Genomic DNA, 20669 nt, shown 5'->3' with positions numbered 1-20669 from the left:
GGCCCCCGATGTGCTGGCCTGGCCAGCCACGGAGGGGAGTGTGTGCCACTTACGGAGACGGGGACCCAGAAGCATCATAGGCAGTACAGGTGGGGTGACATGCAAACGTGGTTCTGAGCACACTTTTCATGGTGTATGGGCCTCCTCCGCCAAGTCAGGCCCCCGCCCCGAAGGCTCAGAGTCCCCTCTCTGTGTGCGTGTGTGTCTTCCTTTGGGAGGACTGTGTGGTATAAGCTTGCTATGGGGAAGAAATGCGGGGTCCCAGGGCAGCTGCACCAGACAGGCTCTAGTGCCTGCCTCTGGGTTGGCTTGAGTACAGGGCGAAGCCCAGATATGTTAGAAGTCGGGGTGGCTGTGGGCCAGTGTGGGAGGGACCCCATGGAGCTCACCGCGGCGGTGGAGTGAAGGGAAGGGGAACACTGCAGGGCGCCATCGCGGCTGGATGTCGGAGGGGACGGGATGTCACGGACCCGCCGAGCGGAGCCGAGTGGAGGTGTCCAGGCAGTAGGACCTCCAGTGCAAAGAGGAGACCAAGCCACTCTCACGTCTTTCTTCTGCAGCTGGGAAAAGGGCGCCCCATCTCGGACTCGGCCCCAGGGCACAGAAGGACACAGGAATGAAGATCCAGGTGTGGGTAGCAGGTTTGGGTCCAGGAGGCCTGCTTCATGAGGGCAAAGTGCTGTCACTGGGAAGTAGATGTCCCATGCGGACCCACAGGGCGCTCTTCGTAAGAGCAAAAGGAGTTGTTTCTCCCCACCCCCACCCCCCATGGCCTTCAGTTCCTCCCCTTGAACATGAGGTGGCGCTCTGCCCTGGATCGGGGGAAAAGCTGGCCCCCCGACCTGAGGACTGGGCACCCGAGCTGCCAGTCAGGGCCTGTAAGAGGAAGACAGCGGGGTTCAGATGATGTGAGTGGCATCGGTTGGCCAAAGCTGAGGTGACAAAGACAGGACCCACCAGTACTCACCACGAACCGCGGTCTACGGTCTACGTGTGAATGTGTTTGTGTGAGACCATGTGTACTGGTGAGTATGAGAGTTTATGGGGTGTGCGTCTGTGCCTGTCACTGTGTGAATGGGGGCGTGGGGTGAGTGTATGTGATGTGAGCACGTGAGTACATATGTGTATCAGTGTGGGTGTGGGTGTCCCTGTGAGTATGAGTGTGTTAGTGAGGGTGTCGGGGGGGGGTGTGAGTGTAAGTGTGTGTGAGTTCACGTTAGTGTGTGTGCGAATTGTCAGCGAGTGGGAGTGTGTGCCCGAGTGTGAGTGGGGAGGTGGTGTGTGTGAGGTGAGGAGTCGGGGTGTGGCGGCGACCGCTGCGTCGCTGCCTGCCAGCTCCAGCCTGAGAGTCCCCTGTGACGTCTTCTCAGGGTAAGCTGACAGCCCCGCAGAGCGGGACTGGGTCCCAGCTGCTGCCACTCGCTCATAGTCTCCCAGCTGTCCCTCTGCGACGGCCCCCGGAGTTGAGCTTCCAACCACCTGGGCAGGGGCGTGTTGCAGGGGTGAGTGGGGGGCACGGGCAGGCCTCTCGCGGGACGGTGCTTGCTCAGCTCCCTCCAGGCAGCCACGCTGTGGACCTCCAGGCCTTATGCATCAGAAAACTCTCCTGGAATGAGGCTGGATCCCCGCCCCGGGCCCTTCCGCCTGTGCAGCCTTCCCCTCCTGCTCAGGAGACTCGCACATCCGTAGCAACAGAACAAGAAGGTGTTTTGGTGAGGATGTTATTGAGTGAGCCTCATGGGTTTCCTTCCTGGTGGACAAAAGAGCTCTCTGATTCAGGTCCAATAGCATCGTTATTGTCGTAGTTGTCGTCATAATGGTCAGTTGTAGTAGGTGGCCCAGAGGCCCAGCAGGGGGGCCAGCTGCCTCAGGAGGCTCCTGAAAGCTGCTCGCAGCTCCCACTGTGATCCCACATGATCCCAGAGGCTGGAATCTGGGTCCTGAGAGCCTCCTCCTCTCGGAGGTGAGATGAGGTAGTGGGGTGAATGCAGGGCTCCTGGTTTCCAAATTCCAGCGGCAGAGAAAATGCTGGCCATCCCTCGTTCCTCCCCTCACACGAGCGTCTAGGTGGCTTCCTAGCAGGCTCTAAAGCACTTATTGCCCCCGTGGGAGGCGGACAGACTTTGGGGCAGGCAGGTTCAGATCCTAGTTCTATCCCTCTCTGGCTGTGGGAGCCTGGGGCTCTTAAGGGCTCTTCCTCGTGATTGTGATACAGTTTGGGGAAAGGGCCTGGCACAGACTGAGTGGTCCATAAACGGTAGCTGCTAGAGCCGCTGTTTGGTGGCTGTTACTTTTCGTTAATCTCTTTGTTCCTCTGGTGGCCCAGAGTGGCTGTACTTTGTGGGCAGGAGCTGGTACCAGGCTGGCTCTGGAACAGAGATCCCCCTGCGAAGCCGTGGTTGCACTGGCCCTGCAGGAAGCACCAGGGTCTGCTGCCTCTGCCGGGGACAGAGGGGGCAGCCCCCGCCCCGTCGGAAGAGCAGGGCAGGTGCAGGGGTCCATGCTGGATCCCCAGGGCGACTTGTCGCTCATCACCCACCATGGTTTTCTCTGGTTCCGCGTCCTCCTCTTCCAGCGTCTGTAACCGGCTGGATGCCGTTAGGAAGCGCGCGCATCTCCTGAGGTGGGGACCTGCCTCTTCTCCTCCTTTTTTTTTTTCCTTTACCATGACGCCTGTTGCTCATAGGTACAAATCAAACGAAGAGTATGTATATGTGCGAGGCCGCGGCCGAGGGAAATATGTTTGTGAGGAGTGTGGAATTCGCTGCAAGAAGCCCAGCATGCTGAAGAAACACATCCGCACCCACACTGACGTCCGGCCCTATGTGTGCAAGCACTGTCACTTTGCTTTTAAAACCAAAGGTAAGAGACAGTCAGCTGGGGCACAGCCCCTGCCCACTGCAGGGAGCTCCCCTCTGGGAGCCCCAGCACAGAGCTCAGGGGCCCAGACCTCTCTGCCTGGGGCCTGGGCACCCCCTCTTCCTGGGCTCCCCAGTGGCAGAGCAGCGCGCTCCAGACTGGGCAGTGGCACCCCCGGCCGCTCCAGCCTGTCCTCTTGGATTTCACACGGCCCTGCCCCTGCGCACTCCCCCCGCACCTGGCGGCACTCGTGCCCAGTTCCTGGTTTTGATTTGATCTCATCACCCCTTCCTTTGCATGTCTCCTTAGCCCTTTATCCACTGACCTGATGAACTCCAGCATCCACACTTGTCACTGCCACTCTTGCATTTGGAAATCCATCCCACTCCAAGCCACTTAACGCACTTGCATAGTCACTTGTCATACCAGAGTCCGCCCCCACCTCCACCCGCCTCACCACTCAGACCATGTCCCTGCTCTGCCCGGCTTCTCTGCAGCTCTCGGTACAGGGCCCGGCCCTCCCCCACCCAGCTGGCAGCCCTGTCCCTGCGGCCCCCAGCCACACTCCGCAGCAGAGTCAGCCCAGGCTCTGGCAGTCACCTGCGAGAGGAAGAAGGACTGACTATCGAGGGTAGGCATCTTGCAGCTGCGATGGGAGAAGGCGGTAGCCTGGCCACTGTAGCTGCCCAGGAACCTGGCGCAGATGAGTGGGGCTGAGTCCATGAGGCCAGCTCTCCTCCGCTCATGCCGCTGGCGGTGCCTGCGGAACAGGCAGGGAACAGTGCAGCTTGCTCCTTGCTTCCCAGTCACTGAGCAGACAGAGGTGAATGGAGAGAGGCCTGGGGCTCTTGACACCCCTGGTGGCTTCAGCCTCTTGTGCTTTACAGATTCTTGGGTCAGGGTTTGTGCAGGAGGACTCTGCTTTCTCCTTCCCACCGGCCCCGCTGGAGTCCTGTGGTTTTTCGGTGGAGGAAACTCGAGAGCCGATTTCCCTTTGCCTGTTGTTGATCTTCCTCCTGTTGGTAAAACTGCTCCCAGCAAGAGAGGCCGAGCAGCAGCTGCGAAGGCCCACGTAGCCTTCCTCACTTCCTCCTCCTCTCATAGCCCTTCAGTTCTCTCGGTACTAGTCAGGGGGACAGTTCATCACACGCCCTGGCCACATCTCCGACAGCGTGCCCGCTCTGGTCTCCTACCCCAAAACCAGCTCCAGCCCTCCTCTGTCCTCTCGCCATCATCCTCAGTGGAGCTCGAGCTTTCTCGCCAAGGTTTTGGTTTGAATGGATGTGCCCCCGCCCCCACCACCACTTCCTTGTCCTCGCCCTCTTCTCTCTTGGCGTCTTATAAACAGTGTTCCAAAGGGTGCCCGGAGAAGGGGCGCCCAGAGGTAGGCCTGGGGCCCTGCCCCATGGTGCGTCCAGCCCGGAGGCCCTGCCACACCCAGGGCAGCTCAGCCTGGCCTGCCCAGGCCTGGACATGGGCCCCGTCCCCAGGTGTCCCCTGCAATCCTACTTCCTCTGGCCTCAGACAGCCAGGGGGACTTTATGGAGGAGAGAGATGGGAGTAAATGACTGATAGTTTAAAGAACAGTTTTTGACTCTGAACGTCAAAAATCATTCGTCCAAGGGCCCCTTGAAGGTGAAGAAAGTGGGACCCCCCAAAATGGAAGTGACTGTTAAAGCGAGAGCTGTACCCAGGGCCCTGCGTCGTGGGCATCACCCCGTCACGTTCCTCTCTGTGAGCACGTCCCCCCTTCTCTGGACAGAGTGTCAACATCAGGTGGCCAATCAGCAGGCCTCCAGAGTGGGTCGTAACTGCTGTCCCTATTCCCAGGGTGTGTCCAGGGGACCACACCGCTCTGTCCTCAGTGTGAGGAGCCCAGTCCTGAGAGTACCTCCCAGCCCTGGGGCACGGGGACCTGAAAGCCCATCCGGCTGAGTTCCCAGTCAGGGTAGTCTCTGCCTTTTTTGAGAGTAAAGGCCAAGTCTTTTTTGTGTCAGGTCTGAGACAGGCCTGGGCAGAAACACCCCTTTCTGAGCAATGCCTGCACTGGGAGCCATGCCGAGCCGGTTACGGCCCCTTCCCCGTCCCTGGGAGCCAGGACAGAGGCCTGGAGGATCCAGAGCACATAAGCCGAGCAGAGGGACTGCAGGCCCCCCACGTGCCGTGGGGGCAAATATCTGGGTGCGCAGGCTGTGCCCCCGCTGCCCTGCAGGCCCGGCCGGGAGGCTTTGCTCTAACCGCTGATCAGGGGAGGTGCTGAGTGCTCCGCAAATGCTCACAGAGGCTTCCAGAAGACAGCACCTTCCAGGGCTAAGGCAGTGAGCGAACCAGAAATGCTGGAATCTCAGACTCTGTGACCACAGAGAGGGGCTGGTTGGGGGTGGGCTGACGCAGAGAAAGCTCACTGTTGGCTTCTCTGCACGCGGTGCAGGTGGGGGAAGGGGCAGGACACTGAGGCTCCTATTCCTCCCGGGGCCACGTATCTTCCTTCAGCCGTCACTCAGATACCACGGGCCCCCTCCTGTCACCGCTCACAGCCCCCAGTGGGCTGCCTCCGGCTCCCCTCCTTCTCCCCCTCGGGCTCTGGCCCAGCCAGGCTGTGGGAGAGCTGAGGCTGGGCCTGATGGTCCTCAGGGCCCTCCGTCCCCGCCACCTGACTGCTCCCAGGCCTGGAGAGCCCCTCTTGTTCGTCTCTGTCTGCCTGTCTCTGTCTCCGTCTCTGTGTTAGACGTTGTGGGGGCAGCTCGGGCCCCTGGGTGCTGGCTGAGGGGTGTCTCAGCGGGTGAGTCCGGGAAAGGCCCACCGGGATGTCCCTGTGGAGGTCTGGGGGTCCCATTTCCTCTTCTCAGATGGTTCCCGAGGCCACGGGAGTGGTTTGCACCGATCGCCTCAGGGGACAGAGGTGACTGTCGTGGGAAGGCCTCACGTCCATCGGGCTGCAGGGGCAGAGGGAGGGCGGTCAGTCAGAGCCAAACCAGGCAGACAGGGTCATCGCCTAATGCTCTCCGTGGAGGTGCTGCCTGTCTTCCAGATGCCCATCATTCTCCATCCACTTGCCTTTCCTCTTTCATTCCAGGACTGCTGGGCTTTTGGTGGTGGGGGCGGCGGGGGCGAGGGGTGCCGCGTGGGATGGCTAGGAGACGCTGAGGACTCTGCATGGCAAGGCTCTGCCCACGGACAAAGAAACAATGTCCAGGCTTAAAAAGACTCCTGCGGCCATCGGGTACACCTCCCTCAGCTCACAGAGGAGAGAGGCTGGGCGGGGTGGGGGGCAGTCAGGGAGGGCTCTGACAATGCGCAGGGCTGCTCCTCCAGAGTTCGCTCCTGGAACCCACACAGCTTCTCCGGGCAAAGTTACCTCAGGCTCCCCGGCTCCCCGGTGCAGACCCCAGAGGCAGGAGCGGAGGAAAAGCAGGCCCCCCGGGGCTGCCTGGCACCTTCCCCTGAGAGCCCTGAGCCCAGGCTGAAGGGCGAAGCCATTTGCACCACTGGCATCTCTCAGCATCTCTATCCTCCACAGCCAGTGTGGCGTGTGGTGGAGTCCCCGGTGCTCAGTAAAGAGTGATCGTCTCGGGCGGCGCAGGAGAGGTGTGTGTGGTATGGGAGGGAAGGAGGTCCCATGTGTGGGCGTCTGTTCTCTGCCAGGCACACTCTGCTGTCACTCTGCGTGTGCTCTCTCGTCAGTGGCGGCAGCCCTGAGAGGTGGGTATCACCTTAGAGTTGCAGAAACTGGGGCTGAGAAGGTTAAGAAACTTGGCCGGGAGCACACAGCAAGCGAGCAGCAGAGGCCCAGCTCAAACCCAAAGCCACCAAGCTCCTAGACCATCCCGGTGCCCCTCAGCCCTGTGGAGAAGCAGGGCCCCTGGAGTCCTGAGACCTGGTTCTACGCAGGGCTCCGCACCAACCAGCAGCGTGGCCTTGGCTGGCTGGTTCACCGCGTTGGTTAACCGGAGCCCTCCCATGGCATCCCAGTAGCTGAGACAGCCAATGGTCTCTTCTAAGGATGTCAGCAGCACTAGGACCAAGAGTTAGAGCAAAAGCAGGAAAACCCTGGGCCTCGTGAGGATTGGGTTACATGGTCTGTGAGGTTCCTTCCAAAATGTTGCTCCTGGGATGAAAAGAGCATTTCCCAACGGTGGCCGTTGTGCACCCATTGTGTGCTCAGCCTCTAACTTGGTTAAAAGAGAGACCCAAACCTTCCAGGCAAAATATGTACAACAAACAATGTCATAGCCAGAATGATCAGTGTCCATAGTCCTCTGTGGTCTGGGGAAGTCATGGGGAGGTGGGTTGGTCCCAGAACCTCAGGAGACAGTTTGTGTCTCCGGCCCATGGAAGACCCCAGCTGCTTTACTCCCCCCGACATCCTCCTCACACTCGGCCTGCTCGCCACAGAGAGGGCGAGGCCCATGATGTTGGGTAGGGACCGTTGGGGATCCTTTGGCCCCAGGATGACTCTGGAAGCTATGACTCTGCACCCGCTTCAACCAGCAGTGAAAGATCCAGGTTTCTCTCCAGTTATAGGAGCAAAATCAGAGATTGGGAGAGAGACAGTCATGTCATGGACTATGAGGAAAGAGAAAAGAAACAGCTTCTCTCCCATCCCCGCTGCCCTTGGTCTGTACCCCTCAGGAAATCCCAGATTGACATTCCCATTACTCTGTCAGCAAAACCCTAAAGGTTCCTTAAAATTCCCAGAATGATTAAGAATCACCCTTTGGTTCATCCATGGGCTCTCTCTCTGTTCACCTATCCATCGTCTATCCTTCCATTTATCCACGACTCCCATCCTCCCATCTAATAGTTTATCTTCCTATCCATAGATCTCCCCATTTTTTCCCTCATCCTCTCTGTTCCTCCTGTCCCTCCCCTTCTCACGTTTGGCCTCGCGCCAATCCATCCTTCCCCGCACCGTCCCATTGCCTCGCCCTCCGCCTGTCGGTGCCCCGTGCCTGTGTGTGTGCGCGCACCCATTCACCCAGCCAGCCAGCCATTCACCCCGCATTCACCTTTCTCTCCTGCTATCCCGTTCTCCATCCTCCCATCTGTTCATTGACCCGTTTTCCATCTATCCCTCCATTTATTCTTTCATTTAATAACTTACCCCCATCTGTGTCTCCATCTGCTTATCTAATCACCCTGTATCCCATCCATCTGTCCATCTTCTTCCTGTCCTTCTTTCACTTTGTATTTCCTCTTATCCATCCATCCATCCACCCACCAGTCTCCCTCTCTTTATCTGTTCAAGTATCCATTTTTCTTTCTTCCATCCATCCGTTCAAACTTACCAATTATGAAGATTAGTGAGACAGAGCACCTCACAACTTATGGTTTATAGCATGAACGGCCATATGGAAATGTCGCAATCCACAGAGAAGCCTTGAGCATGTCACAGGTTGGATGGGCCCAAAGGAACGTTGTGAGGCATCTGGCCTGCATCCTCTTGGGGCAGATAGGCAGCGCTCAGCCTCTCCTTCCCAGAGCACTCCCGCCCACAGGGCTTTGTGGCCTTTGAAGTGCTGAGCACATGTTGGTGGGGGAGGGGTTTTAAGGTGTTGCAACCTTTGTCCTGATTTCACAGAGCAGCTGCCCCTGCTCATTGGCTATGGGGCTGAACGGACCCCTTGGGGCAGAGTTAGCCACCCCCACCCAGGACCCCGCAGGCACGGAGCGGGCAGGGCCTTTGCACAGTGCCCTGGGGGAAACTGAGGCCCAGGACATTACTTCTCTAAGGAAGTCAGGGCTTGGGCCATGACCTCGTGGCTCCCTGTGGCCTGCCCTAGAAGTCCTCTCAGTTGGAAGGGCATCCTCAGTACCCAAGCCACCGTGTTGGTTAAGGGGAGCTCTGCTGTCACCCCAGCATTTGAGATAGCCAAGCCAGCAATCCTGTTTGATGAGTGTCACCAGTTCCCGGGCCCAGAGTTAAATCAAAAGCAGAAAAAGTCTATTGCACATGAGATGTCTTTTAATTTCTTTTTTTGTTGTGGTTTTTCTAACCAGCATCTCACCCTTTCTCATTATACCCTGTGTCCCCTCACAGTGCCCCCCACCCCAGCCCCTGAGGTCCTGGATGCTGCTCTCAGCGGTGGCTGTGTCCAGCTTGAGTACAGGCCCCTGCCCAGCCCCTGACGCTGGCAGGGTCTCGTCTGGTCTGAGAAGCCGTGGCCCGCCAGCCAGGTGCTGCCTCTGTGTGCCCTGGGCCTGCCCTGGCCCCTGCCCTCCAGCCAAGCCTGAGTCTGCTCTCATTCCTTTCCAGGGAATCTGACTAAGCACATGAAGTCGAAGGCCCACAGCAAAAAGTGCCAAGAGACGGGGGTGCTGGAGGAGCTGGAAGCCGAAGAAGGTAACGGATTGCCAACTCTCCTTTCCCTCTCCTCCCTACCCACCCCCTCCTCTTCCTCCACCTGCTCCTCTACCTGTCCCTCTCCCCATCCCTTTCCTTTCTGCCCTCCTCTCCCCTGCTCCTGTCCTCCTGTCCCTACCCTCCCTCTCCCATGCCCTCTCCTCCAGTCCTCCCAATTACTGGGAGACAAGGTCAAATTCACAGGGTAATCACCCCCCTCTCTGTATACAGAGAGCACATTCTGCACAGCTGTAACTATTGTGCATTATGGCCTTGCACTCGAGGGTGCTCAGTGAATGTGTGTTGAGTAAATTAACATATGAGTAATCCTAGTCAACATTAACAGCACCCACTACCTGTCAGGCATGTTCTAAACATATGCCATTATTACCTCAGCAAATTATCTCAGCACACCGTCACCATGACAATATAAGGTACGCACATACGGTCCACGCCCACGTTCACACCTACACACTGGGCAGGGGGCTGACCCCTGGGCCTTGGAGAACTGGAGGCTTCCAGAGAGTCAAAGCTAGGCCTGTCGCCTTGCCCTCCCATCCCACATCCCAGCACCACATCCCAGTCGTATTCTTTGATCAGTAAGAGGCATATTATCAGAACCAGTTTTTGAGGAGAAAGGGCAGAGGAAAAGATGAGTCCAAAGCAGCGGGTCTGGCTGGGCGCTGCCCAGCCTCAGAATCCAAGGAAGAGGCCAGAGGGGCTTTGGCAAGTAGACAGGCAGTCCCTCCAACAGAGGGGAGGCCTTAGGCTTGCCTCCTGCACCTGGCAAACCTTTGACCAAATTTCCTGAAATCAGGATCAGGAGTGTGGGGGGTGTGTGTGTGTGTGTGTGTGTGTGTGTGTGTTTTCTGCTTTTGTTTTTCTGATTTGGGGCTGTATTTGCAGTCTTACAAATGACTTAGAGCATACACTCTGATGGGTGAAATAAATCACCAGTATTGAACAGAACACAATGAACTTGGGACTGTTCCCCCAAAACAAGGCATGAGGTTACCATGCTTATCAAGAATGTCTATCCGGCCATTTACAGATGTTTCACTGAGTCCCATGACTGGTGGTGGAAGCTTGTGTTGCCCATGTTAAGTAGAGGAAAGGAAAGCTCAGACAGGTAAAAGCAATGCCCGAACTCACACATAAATGTTGGCTCCGTACCACCCACTGTCTGGTGGCTGGGCAGGAGCCTGAACCCTCCCTGGGTGGGAGTCAAGAGTTTATCACTGGCACCACATCAGGAGTCAGCTGGGGGACCCTGGGCTGGTCCGACTCTCTCCCAGCCTCATTTTCCCAATGAGGCAAAAAGGATGACCTTAACAACCTTACCTGAGGATGAGATCTACAAAAACAGTAACTGAGCACCAGCCCTATTCCAGCCCTCTTCTGGGTGCTGGAGAGTCTGGCCTCAAGAGGCTTACATTCTAGAGGGGATGCGGGCAATGAACACATGTGTATCGGGCAGGGGCGATGAGTATAAAGTGAAAACTTTAAGTGAGAGGCTGGGAAGTGTGGGGAGGGGTCTCTCTCTCTCTCTCAGGATGGTGTGAAGCCACATGAGGTCTGGGAAGGGTTCTCCCCCAGAAGGATCATCAGGTACAGAGCCCATGACCAGAGATTGGGGGAGGTGAGGTCAGAAAGAGCTAAGGTGGTGAAGATCAAGGGCCGGACTTAGCTGTTCTTGGAAGTGACATCCCCCGACTTTCCATGTCTGGCCGTGTACAGAAGACTGCCAGTAGGGGGCGCGGCTGGAGGCAGCGACCCAGGCTGAGTACCGGTTGGCTTGGACTGGGTGGGCTGAGTAGAGGTGGGGAGAAGTGGTAGGATTCTGACCGTGTTCTGCAGGTAGAGTCAACAGGTTTTGCTGACACATGGAGGAAGGGCGAGGGAGGGAACATGAGAAAAAAAAAGGAGCCAAGGATGAATCCGAGGTTTGTAGCCTAGGAAGCTGTAAGGATGGAGTTGCCACTTCCCACTGTGAGAAGCTTCTGGGAGGAGCCTGTCTGTTGGACACTGAGTGGCATGGGGAGTACAGCTGGGGGGATCCACTGCCTCCGGGTGGCCAGCCAGCGCTGCAGCCCCGCCCTGGTGGTGAGGAGGTTGAGCACTAGCGCCACCGTGTGGCCAAAGCTCGTGAGTGCCCTCGCACTCTTCATTCTGTCTCCTTCAGGCTCCCAGGCCCGGGAGCCGGCAGGGATCCGTAGCACCTTGGCGGGGATCCCGGCAGTGGCCCGCAGCTCCATGAGGGGCGTTAGGAATGGGCCCCCAGGATAGGAGCATTCCATAGAGCCCTGCATGAGCCCAGGTGTGGGGGGCCTGATGAAACTTGGCTGGGCAGAGGACTTTTGGCTTCCATCACCTGGCAACAGGTGTCTAGGGCAGACCACTGCCCTGCTCTGAGTATCAAATTCCTCATCCTTAAAGAGGGTCTTTACAGGCCTTCCTTGCTAGATACCCGGAGACCCTGGTCCTGACTCTCCCTCTGATCTGAACTGCAAAATGCTTGCAATGCTGGCTGTCTGCTGAGTCCTGGGTGCGTGTAGATAATAGCTAAGGTTTATCGGGTACTTACTGTGTGTGTCAGATTCTTGCAATCCTCCCCACAGCATCATGCGGTGGCTTCTACTACTCTTACCCCCATTTTATAGATGAGAAAACTGAACACAGAGAAAGCAAGTTGTCCAACATCAAACAACAAGGAAGAGGTGGAGCTGAGATTCAAACCCAGACCATTTTCTACTTCTTGACATATAATGTCATTTTTAAAATGGCAGCATAATAATGCAAGAGTAGTAAACCTTAGTTTTGACTTGGCCACTTGGCCTTGGGTGACCCGGGGGAAGCCCCTCTTGCTGCTTGCTCTCTGGGCCTGGATTCCCCCCTGCGGTCAGGTGAACTCCTGAGGCTGAAGCAGGCCTCTACTGATGTCTTAGGCAGGGACAGCAATGCCTGGGGCAAACTGCAAAACTGCCCTCCCCATCCCTGCACCCCTCCCAGCCCCAGGTCTCTTCCCCTCCCTCACCACTCTGCTCCCTTCACCTGCTAGCCCCCGCTCCACCCCAGGGTTTTCGACCTACATCCTCCTGAATGCCCGCTATTCATCTCAAGCATCTTACTGTTGCATACTGGAGCTATTTGAAAGCAGGAATGCTGTGCTTTCTGGGCCCCTGGACAGCTCGGCATGGTGGGGCTCAGAAGCCTGGTTGCACACGTGGCCTGAGTCAGCTGGTGTGTCCAGTTCTCTTGGTCAGGGGTGGAGCGGGTGCTGGTATGTCCGAGGGAGGTGGTGGGACTGGCGGTGAGCCTGGAGATGGGCCGGCAGAGCCCAAACGTTCAGGAGCCTGCCAGGTGGGCCGGATGTTAGGGGCGCTCCCCCTGGAGTCCCAATTGCTGCCCATTTCAGAGATGCCCCAACAAGACCTGTGTCATGATAGAGGTGACTCTGCTGGCTGGGGCTGCCCTACTGGAAGCCAGGCCAGGAGGCTTAGGTTTTGAAGCTCCATTCCCCCCGCTCCCCCGCCCCCACTGGGAGCAGCTTAGGTTTCTACAGGGGCAGCAGGTCCCCTGGACAGGAGCTGCTAGAATGGGGCCCGGCTCTGCGCCTGAGGCCCGTTTAGCCAAACCCACAGAGGCTAAGGCCTGCCACCTGCCAGATGCCACTGTAGCATCCAGCAGCAGCCCAGCTGTGGTGGCAAATGTACGTTTAGAGAAACCAAAGCCCCGTGCTGCTGGACTGGCCAGCACAGCTGTCGTGTCTCAGAATAATCGATTTCTTCATGACTGTATAAACAGTGACCATAATTATTTGAGCCCTCACTATGTGTTAGGTGTGCATTTACTCTCAAATCCTGTGAGGTGAAACTATCACTCTCATTTAACAAAGGAGGAGACTGAGGCACAGCAAGGTGACAACTTGCTCATGGTAGAGCGAGCACTGAAATAGTAATGAAAAAATCAAAACAACGAAAAGACACCTGTCTTATTTGCTGGGGTTCAGTCCCAGCCTCACTACTTCCCTTACTTGGGCAAGTTACTTAACCTCTTTTACCTTGGCTTCTTCACCTGTAACATGAAGATTAGAATAGTGCCACCCTCACAGGATTGTTGGGGACTCAGTGAATGAGTTAATGCACATGAAGTCCTTAGAACTAAACCCAGCACAGGGTAGATACAAAGTAATTCTGTTGGCTGTGATTATTTACAAAATGCTCCCATGTCTGTCATGTCCCTCATCCTCTCAATGATCTTGTGCCGTTGCCATGGCTCTCACGCTCAGTTTGCAGACGAGGACACTGGGGCTTAGAGAGGAGGAGCCGTGGGGCCAGCTGTGACCCCGGTGTCCTGTGTTCGCCCCGCAGGAACCAGTGACGACCCATTCCAGGACTCGGAAGGGCGAGAGGGCTCGGAGGCGGTGGCGGAGCACCAGTTTTCAGACCTGGAGGACTCAGACTCAGACTCAGACCTGGATGAAGACGAGGATGAGGATGAGGATGAGAGCCAGGACGAGCCATCGGGACCGTCCTCAGAGGCACCCCTGCCCTGCCCGCCCGCCACGCTGCCAGCAGACTCCTCTCCCGTTCAGGGCCCTCGGCCCCCCGATGCCACCTCTGGCAGCCAGGCCACGCGGGGCAGCTCAGTCTCGGAAGCAGGCAGTTGCTCCACGTCCAGCCAAAGCATACTGTGTCTCCCCCGGCTGGGACCGGCCCTTTCAGGCCCCGTGGAGAAGGACACAAGCGCAGCCCTGAGCTCTAAGGCCTTGTCCCCGAGAAGGCCGTGGTCCCCGGGGAAAGAAGCAGGCAGCCGCTCACCACTTGCCCACAAACACCCATTAACCAAAAGCGACTCATCTCCCCAGCGACATTCACCGGCCCGAGAGCCACAGGCCTCAGCCCGGAGCCCACCTGGCTCCCAGATTGGCCCTCTCCCTTGTGGGTCTCCAAGACTTGAGCTGTCTCCTCTCATCCCCCACTCCCTGGGAAGGGAACTGCCCCCTCGAGCGCATCTGCCCCCCGAACATGAGGGCACCACAGACCCAGCCACCCCCAAACACTCGCCCACCAGGAGACGGTCACCAGGCCAGGCTGAGTCACCGCCACGGTCAGTGCTGCCGGGGAAGTGGGCCTTGGCTGGGCCGGGCAGCCCCTCGGCGGGCGAGTGCGGCCCAAGCTCGGGGCTGGCCCCGCGGGCTCTCTACCGGCCCGCGCCTCTACCTCACAAGCTTCTTGGCAGAAGCCCCGAGACCTGTGCCTCCACACGGGTGAGTTCCTGCGCCGGGATGACTGGGCCTCTCGCTCCTCCCCGGTGGGTGGGGGGCTGCGAATTCGCTCCTCGCTGAGGCACCAGGCCTGGAGCCAAACAGCCCTGCCAGCACAGTGGTCCCTGGTACCTTAGCAAACGTGCATGGGGCACCTTCTGAGCCAGGCACCGTGCCGGGTGCTTGCAACCAGTTAATTTAGCCTCAGAAGCAGCAGAGCGTGGACTTTGGAGCTGGCCCTGTGCCAGTCTCTTCCCACTCCGTGCCCGTCCCCATCCCCATGTGTTCTTTGAGCAGATGGCAGAGCTTAACCAAAATCCTCACCTGTCAGCATCACTGTCACCAGCACCCTCAGAGACGCCACGGCCAACACCATCCCTGTCACCCCCTCAGCACCGTCACTGCCACCAACAGTCGCCAACACCCTCTCAGCTGTCACTGCACTCCAGCACACCATTACCGCCACCTCATCAGCTTGGTTAGTGTTGTCACCCCAGCCGCAGTCACTGCTGTTGCCACCACCATCCCTGCCACCCGTGCTGCCGTGATCTGCAGCGCTGACAACGCCGCCATTGTTAACGTACCTTCACCTCCAGCACCCTTTCTGTCACCGCGTTGTCAGGAGCCAGCACCCCCTTCCCCGCCAGCAGTACTGACACGCTCACTCAGGGACTCACGCTTCTGGAGGAGCTTGACAGAGAAGCCTCTCCTTGGTTTTTAATTCCGGGGTCACATGAAAATTCCTGGTGGTGGGTGAAGGTCGGGAGCCTTGAATGGGGACTCATAGCCAGGGGTGCAGTTGGGTCAAGGCCATTTTAGGAACAGGAGAGTCAGCAGAATGCAGATAGAGGGCCAGGCGCATGGGGGCCATGGCACCCCTTCCCCAGAGCGCCCACATCCTCCGCAGACAAGCGTGCGGGCCGGAGGTGTGATGGGCGTGGGGCCGGAGCGCGCGCCTGGTCAGTGTGTGCCTGTGGACAGCCCGTTGCCGAGGGGGCACCAGCGCAGGCGGCCTCACGGGCGGGGAGTTGGAGCTTGGGTCTGGCCCCAGCTCAGTCGGGACTTGCTCTGTGATCTCAGGCAAGGCCCCCTTCTCTTTTAGGTCTTAAGGTGTCCATGGGCCTAGCACGTAACCTGGCCTTATCTTGTCTTGTTTTCTGACCCCAGCAGAAGGCCGAGTCCCGAAGTCCCTCCTGCTCACCTGGCCCTGCTCATCCCATCTCCTCCCGACCCTTCTCCGCCCCCCATGACTTCCACGGCCACATCCCAGCCCGGACAGAGAACATCTTCAGCCACCTCCCTCTGCACTCGCAGCACTTGGCCCGCGCCCCGTGCCCCCTGATTCCCATTGGCGGGATCCAGATGGTGCAGGCCCGGCCTGGGGCCCAACCCACCCTGCTGCCAGGGCCCACCTGGGTCAGTGGCTTCTCAGGGGGTGGCAGTGACCTGACAGGGGCCAGGGAGGCCCAGGAGCGAGGCCGCTGGAGTCCCACTGAGAGCTCGTCAGCCTCCGTGTCCCCTGTGGCTAAGGTCTCCAAGTTCACACTGTCCTCAGAGCTGGAGGGCAGGGACTACCCTAAGGAGAGGGAGAGGACGAGCGGAGGCCTGGGCAGGCCTCCTGACTGGGAGCCCCGTGCGGCTGGGGCGTCTGCGGAGCCCGCGCCCCCCCACAGCCCCCACATCCTGCCCAAGGCCTCGCTCCGGCCACCCCAGGGCCGCCAGGCAGAGTCCTGGAGCCCCCGCGTGGAGTCATCGCACACGTTGGCCAACCCCCCGGCCTCCGCTGCTCCTCCACTGGACTGCAGCAGTTCCGAGGCCACCGCTCGCTTCCCCGCGCGGAGGAGGAACCTCTCTGGGGAACCCAGGACCAGTCAGGGCTCCTCTGAGCCCTCAGGAAGTGGGGGGCCCGGAGCGCCCGCACACCAGCCTGCGGACAGGGGCCCCCTGAGCACCTAGCCTCTCTCCGGCAGCTTCAGCCTCTGGCTTCCGGTGTTCGGCAACAGACGCTTCCAGCCAGCTTCCTCGAGTCATCTTGCTCCCGTGGGCTCCCCCTCCCACCTGTCCGTGCGTCCCAGCAGCCTCTGCTCAGCCCCCATCAGTTTATCTTCTCATGTATGCAGTTACCTGTGCCTTTTCTGTACCTTTTGTTGCTTGAAAAGAAACAAACAAAACATACACACACATAAAAAAAAAACCCACGAGGAGTTGGAGGCTGTGAATATTTTGTGCTTTTTCGAGAAAGGGTATAGGTGGAGCCTCACCTCCACCCCTGGGGTCGGCAGCCACCCCGCAAGGCTGGCAAGCGGCGGCCATTTGCTGAGGGAAAGGGGATGCACTGAGGGAGAAAAAAAAACTTCTCAAAAATATATAATTAAATGTAAAAGCAAGCACTCCTATGTACAGATGTTTATGTCCTGTTTTTTGCCACTTTCTCTCACCCCAGCTAGCGGCCACCCCTCACTGCCAGCAGAAGAGCCAGTGGCCCCAGACAGAGGGACATAGACACAGGCAGGGAGACTCCACCCAGCCCCCACAGGCAAGCCCAGAAAATTCCAACTTTCTTTTTCCCAAGAAAAAGAAACTGTTTCTTGTCCTAGGATTCCAAGACAAAATAATAGTAGGCAGAAGGTAGGAAGGAGCTGATTGGTTCCCCCAGGGCTCCCAGATACCCAGGTGGTCTGAGTCATGGGCCAGCCCATCCTGGCCTTTGACCAGTGGACTTCCCCACACCCCCCACCCCCACACCCCTACAGTCCCTCCCCAGACCCTGGGCTGGGAAAGGAGCTCTGACCCTCCATCTCCTGGTTCCCGAGCTCCTGACCTAGGCCTTGCTTTCTGGGCCCTGGCCTCAGGCTGCCTGCCTCATTCTAGAAACTACTCTCAAGGCTGGAGCAGCGGGGCCCAGCCCCTCGGGGTCAAGATCCAAGGTGCATAGCCTTGCTATTCCAGAGGCTGGGACTTGAGTTTCGTTTCACATTTGGTCCCTGGGGTACAAAGGGCCCTTTCCTTCACGGCTGGGTTTTTCCCGAGCTCGGCACTGGAAGTGTGCGGTACTGGTCCCCCCACCTCAGCCCCCTTGCCGACAGGCCTCCGCTACCCTCAGGAAGCACCCAAACCAGGACTGGTGGGAAGAGAGGATGCTGTTTGACACTTCTCTCACACTCCCCAGATCCTCTTGACCTAGGGGAATTTTGATGGTCCTGAGCCATTTGAATTCTTTTCCAAAGCCATCAGTTCTATCCAGAGCCTCATCCTCATCCCCTCGCCCTCCTTCAAGAAGCTGGGGCCAACCCCTGATTTGCAAGAAAAAATAATATGGCCAGAAATTAAAATCTCAAATTGAAATGTGGACTTTGAACTCTAGCGTATTTACCCTGCTCTGGAAGAGGTGGATTTCCTCCCAATCTTCCAGAAATTGTCTTTAGTTTCTACAAGGGGGAGAAAGCACATGCCTCCCCGGCCACCCAGGCTGGGTGCTGAGGCCACCTGGCAGGGCAGGGACTCCCCTGGCTGGTCCCCAGTGCTCAGCCAGGCGGTAGGAATGCTGCCCCCGCAGAGGGCCCCTTTGCTGTCGTTCAGACGGACGCCCCAAGGCGCAGAGGGTTACGCTGCTGTGAGCTCCCTAAGCTTGGCCATAATCCCTTTTCCTCCCGTGCAGGGCCCTGTCTTGCTTGACCCCTGCTGGGTAGTCACCCCAGTCACCGGTCCAGCCTCCACCGCCCCAGCTAGTTTGTTTTCCTTTGACCTCACTCAGAGCTAAGACAAAAACGGGGAAAGAGGGAAAGGGTCTCCCCGGCGGCCAATGGGCTCCAAGGTGCTGGGGGCGGTAGGGGGTTAGGCCCCAGCAGTTCTCGGCTGCCTGACCCCATGTCCGGGACTCCGGCCCACCCTGGGAGGAGGCCAGCAAGCCGGGCCCTGGCCACATCAGCACTGTTTTGGCCTGGCAGGAGTGGGAAGGGCCCAGGCAGCACTCACCCAGGCTGAGGCTGGGGCCTTCCTGCCCCTTGCCTTTCAGTCCTGCCCCTGGGCTTGGGGCTTCAAGGGCGGAGCCCTGGGAGCTGGATAAAGGGCACCGCTGCTGCCCAGATTTGAAATCTTCCCGGGCACGATCTTCCAGCCCCAGACCCCCGGAGCAGCAGACCAGGCGCCTTGCTGGATTAGTCCCTGACTTTGGGGGCGGTCACGCCCTTCTGCACTCAGATGGCCCGCCCACCAGGTTTCCCTCCTGGAAGGTACCGACGTGGACAGTATGGCCAGCAGGGGAGAGTCCTCGTGGTCACTTAGGCCACAGGCATAGGTAGAGGGGGCTGAGCCCAGGGGTCACTGGAGCCCCCTTTCTCAATGAGTCTGGCCCATTCCACAAACAGAATCTGGCCCAAGGGCTGTTGCCCCACACAGGTGCTCAGAGGGGCGGGATTGATGCCACCCGTCTGGGTCACGTGTCCCTGGGCATAGCTCTAACCCCCTCTGCCAGACTCTCTTCCCACACCCCTGAGCACAGAGCCCAGCCCCCACACACACCTTCATAATTTGGAAAAAGACTCTTGCTTCCCAGGCTCCTGCCCTGCTCCCAACCACACCCGCGTCTCCAGTTTGCCTGCGAGACTGTTGTCCGTGTTGAGGGAGGCGGCGGAGAAAGCAGTGCTGGCTGGTTGGCAGACACCTGCTGCATGCTCTGTTAGCACGTGGGGGATGGCCGCTCCTTGGCACAGGCCTGCTGTGGACCTCGGGTGTTGGCAGTGGGGGAGGAACACGCTGCTGAGGTTTTGCAGACAGCCCTTGCCCTCCGTTGGGCATTCACTTAACCCCAGGCCTACCCTCCAGAATGCTGTTCACCCTCAGTGAGCTCAAGGTCACTCTGGTTACTAACCCTGTTTTTCTCTGAGGCACCTTTCCCCGGACCCCCCATCCACCACTTACACTCTGGCCCCACCCACTGAGATTCCCTGCCACCCCACCTCTACCTCCTCTCCCCTTCCCCACCCCCCACCCCTGGAGCCTGACCATAGTGAACTTGCTCACTCTCCCACCTCCAACTTCCAGACCCACAAGTCTCTCTGTGGGAAAAAGTCTGAGAAAATTAGCTTCCTGATCTCTCTCACCCTTACTCCATTCCCACATGGTCCTTTTGAACAGGAACAAGCAATATCTCTGAGCTGAGTTACTCTCTAGACCTTTCTTCGGACAAATCCTTCTTAAGCAAAAATCCCTCCTGGGCAGCCATCCTTGGGGACACATCTGAAGCACTGACCAAGGGGAGACAGTTCCTGAGGCCTGTCCCACAAATTCTGCTTCTGTGTCGTGAAACTGGTCCGCTTTCCACTAGAAAACTGCTTCGGCACTTACGATCACTTTACTCGATTTAGTGTTAAAAAAAAAAAAAAGAAACAGAAAAAGGAAATGTGTTGGCAAATGTAAGATACATGCTCTCTGTAAGATAAATATTTGCCTTTTTTCTCTAAAAGGTGTATGTATTCTGTCCGTGAAATTGTCTGTAGAGAGTTTCTATGTTCCTAAATGGCAATACATTCTAAAAATTGTACTGTAGATATGTACAGCAACCACACTGGGATGGGGTAGTTTTGCCTGTAATTTTATTTAATCTCCAGTTTCTATACTTGCATCTTGCAATGTTGGTATGGTATATATCAGTGCAAAAGAAAAAAAAACTCAACAAAAAAAAAATCCACACAGGTCGAAAGCACAGAGTCTGACGTACAAAAGGAAGAAAATGCTCAGTATTGAGGTGTGTGACCTTTGTTGTAAATTACATCTGTACTGTGAATGAGAAGTTTTTACACGTATAATAATTGCCTTTATTACAGCTCTGGCTGAGTGTTCAGCCTGAGGATATTTTTTAAAAAAAAAGACAGCATGTTGGAATAAATTTGAAAATCCCAACATAGCCCTGCTTGCCTGGCTCATGGTTTTTCCTGAGAGTTGCATGTAGAGATGAAGGGACACTTGGTATCTCAAGGGCTTGCTTTACTACCGAGCACTCGGGCCCAGAGAAGGTAAGTGACCAGACCACAGTCACACATCTGGGGACTTTTGGGACCCCCTCGCTTCCGGGCCTGGTAAGGAGACACCCGGTCTGCTGCCGTGTGGCTTGGGGTCCATATTTGTTTCCTGGGGCTGCCGTAACAAATTGCCACAAACTAGGTGGCTAAACACAATAGAAACTTATTCTCACACAGTTCT

The 20669-nt window shown here is 57.5% G+C and overlaps 1 protein-coding gene across 2 annotated transcripts in view; it reads left to right on the top strand.

The window, feature by feature from the left end:
• The window catches only part of HIVEP3 (HIVEP zinc finger 3), a 48146-nt gene extending 31342 nt beyond the window's left edge, over positions 1–16804 (top strand). The window contains exons 3-6 of one of the 2 annotated variants that reach the window (XM_054572066.1): positions 2687–2862; positions 9116–9202; positions 13573–14471; positions 15636–16804. In XM_054572066.1, the coding sequence (XP_054428041.1) occupies positions 2687–2862; positions 9116–9202; positions 13573–14471; positions 15636–16424 (1951 nt within the window). In that variant the 3' untranslated portion in view covers positions 16425–16804. The remainder of the gene's footprint in view (positions 1–2686; positions 2863–9115; positions 9203–13572; positions 14472–15635) is intronic. The other variant, XM_054572065.1, reaches the window with a different exon arrangement.
• Positions 16805–20669: the final 3865 nt, after the last annotated feature.

The sequence above is a fragment of the Pteronotus mesoamericanus genome, unplaced genomic scaffold (assembly GCF_021234165.1).
Source record: "Pteronotus mesoamericanus isolate MK-2021 breed Mesoamerican mustached bat unplaced genomic scaffold, CSHL_Meso_final contig_221, whole genome shotgun sequence".
NCBI lineage: Eukaryota > Metazoa > Chordata > Mammalia > Chiroptera > Mormoopidae > Pteronotus > Pteronotus mesoamericanus.
This window is presented reverse-complemented; position numbering and strand designations above follow the sequence as displayed.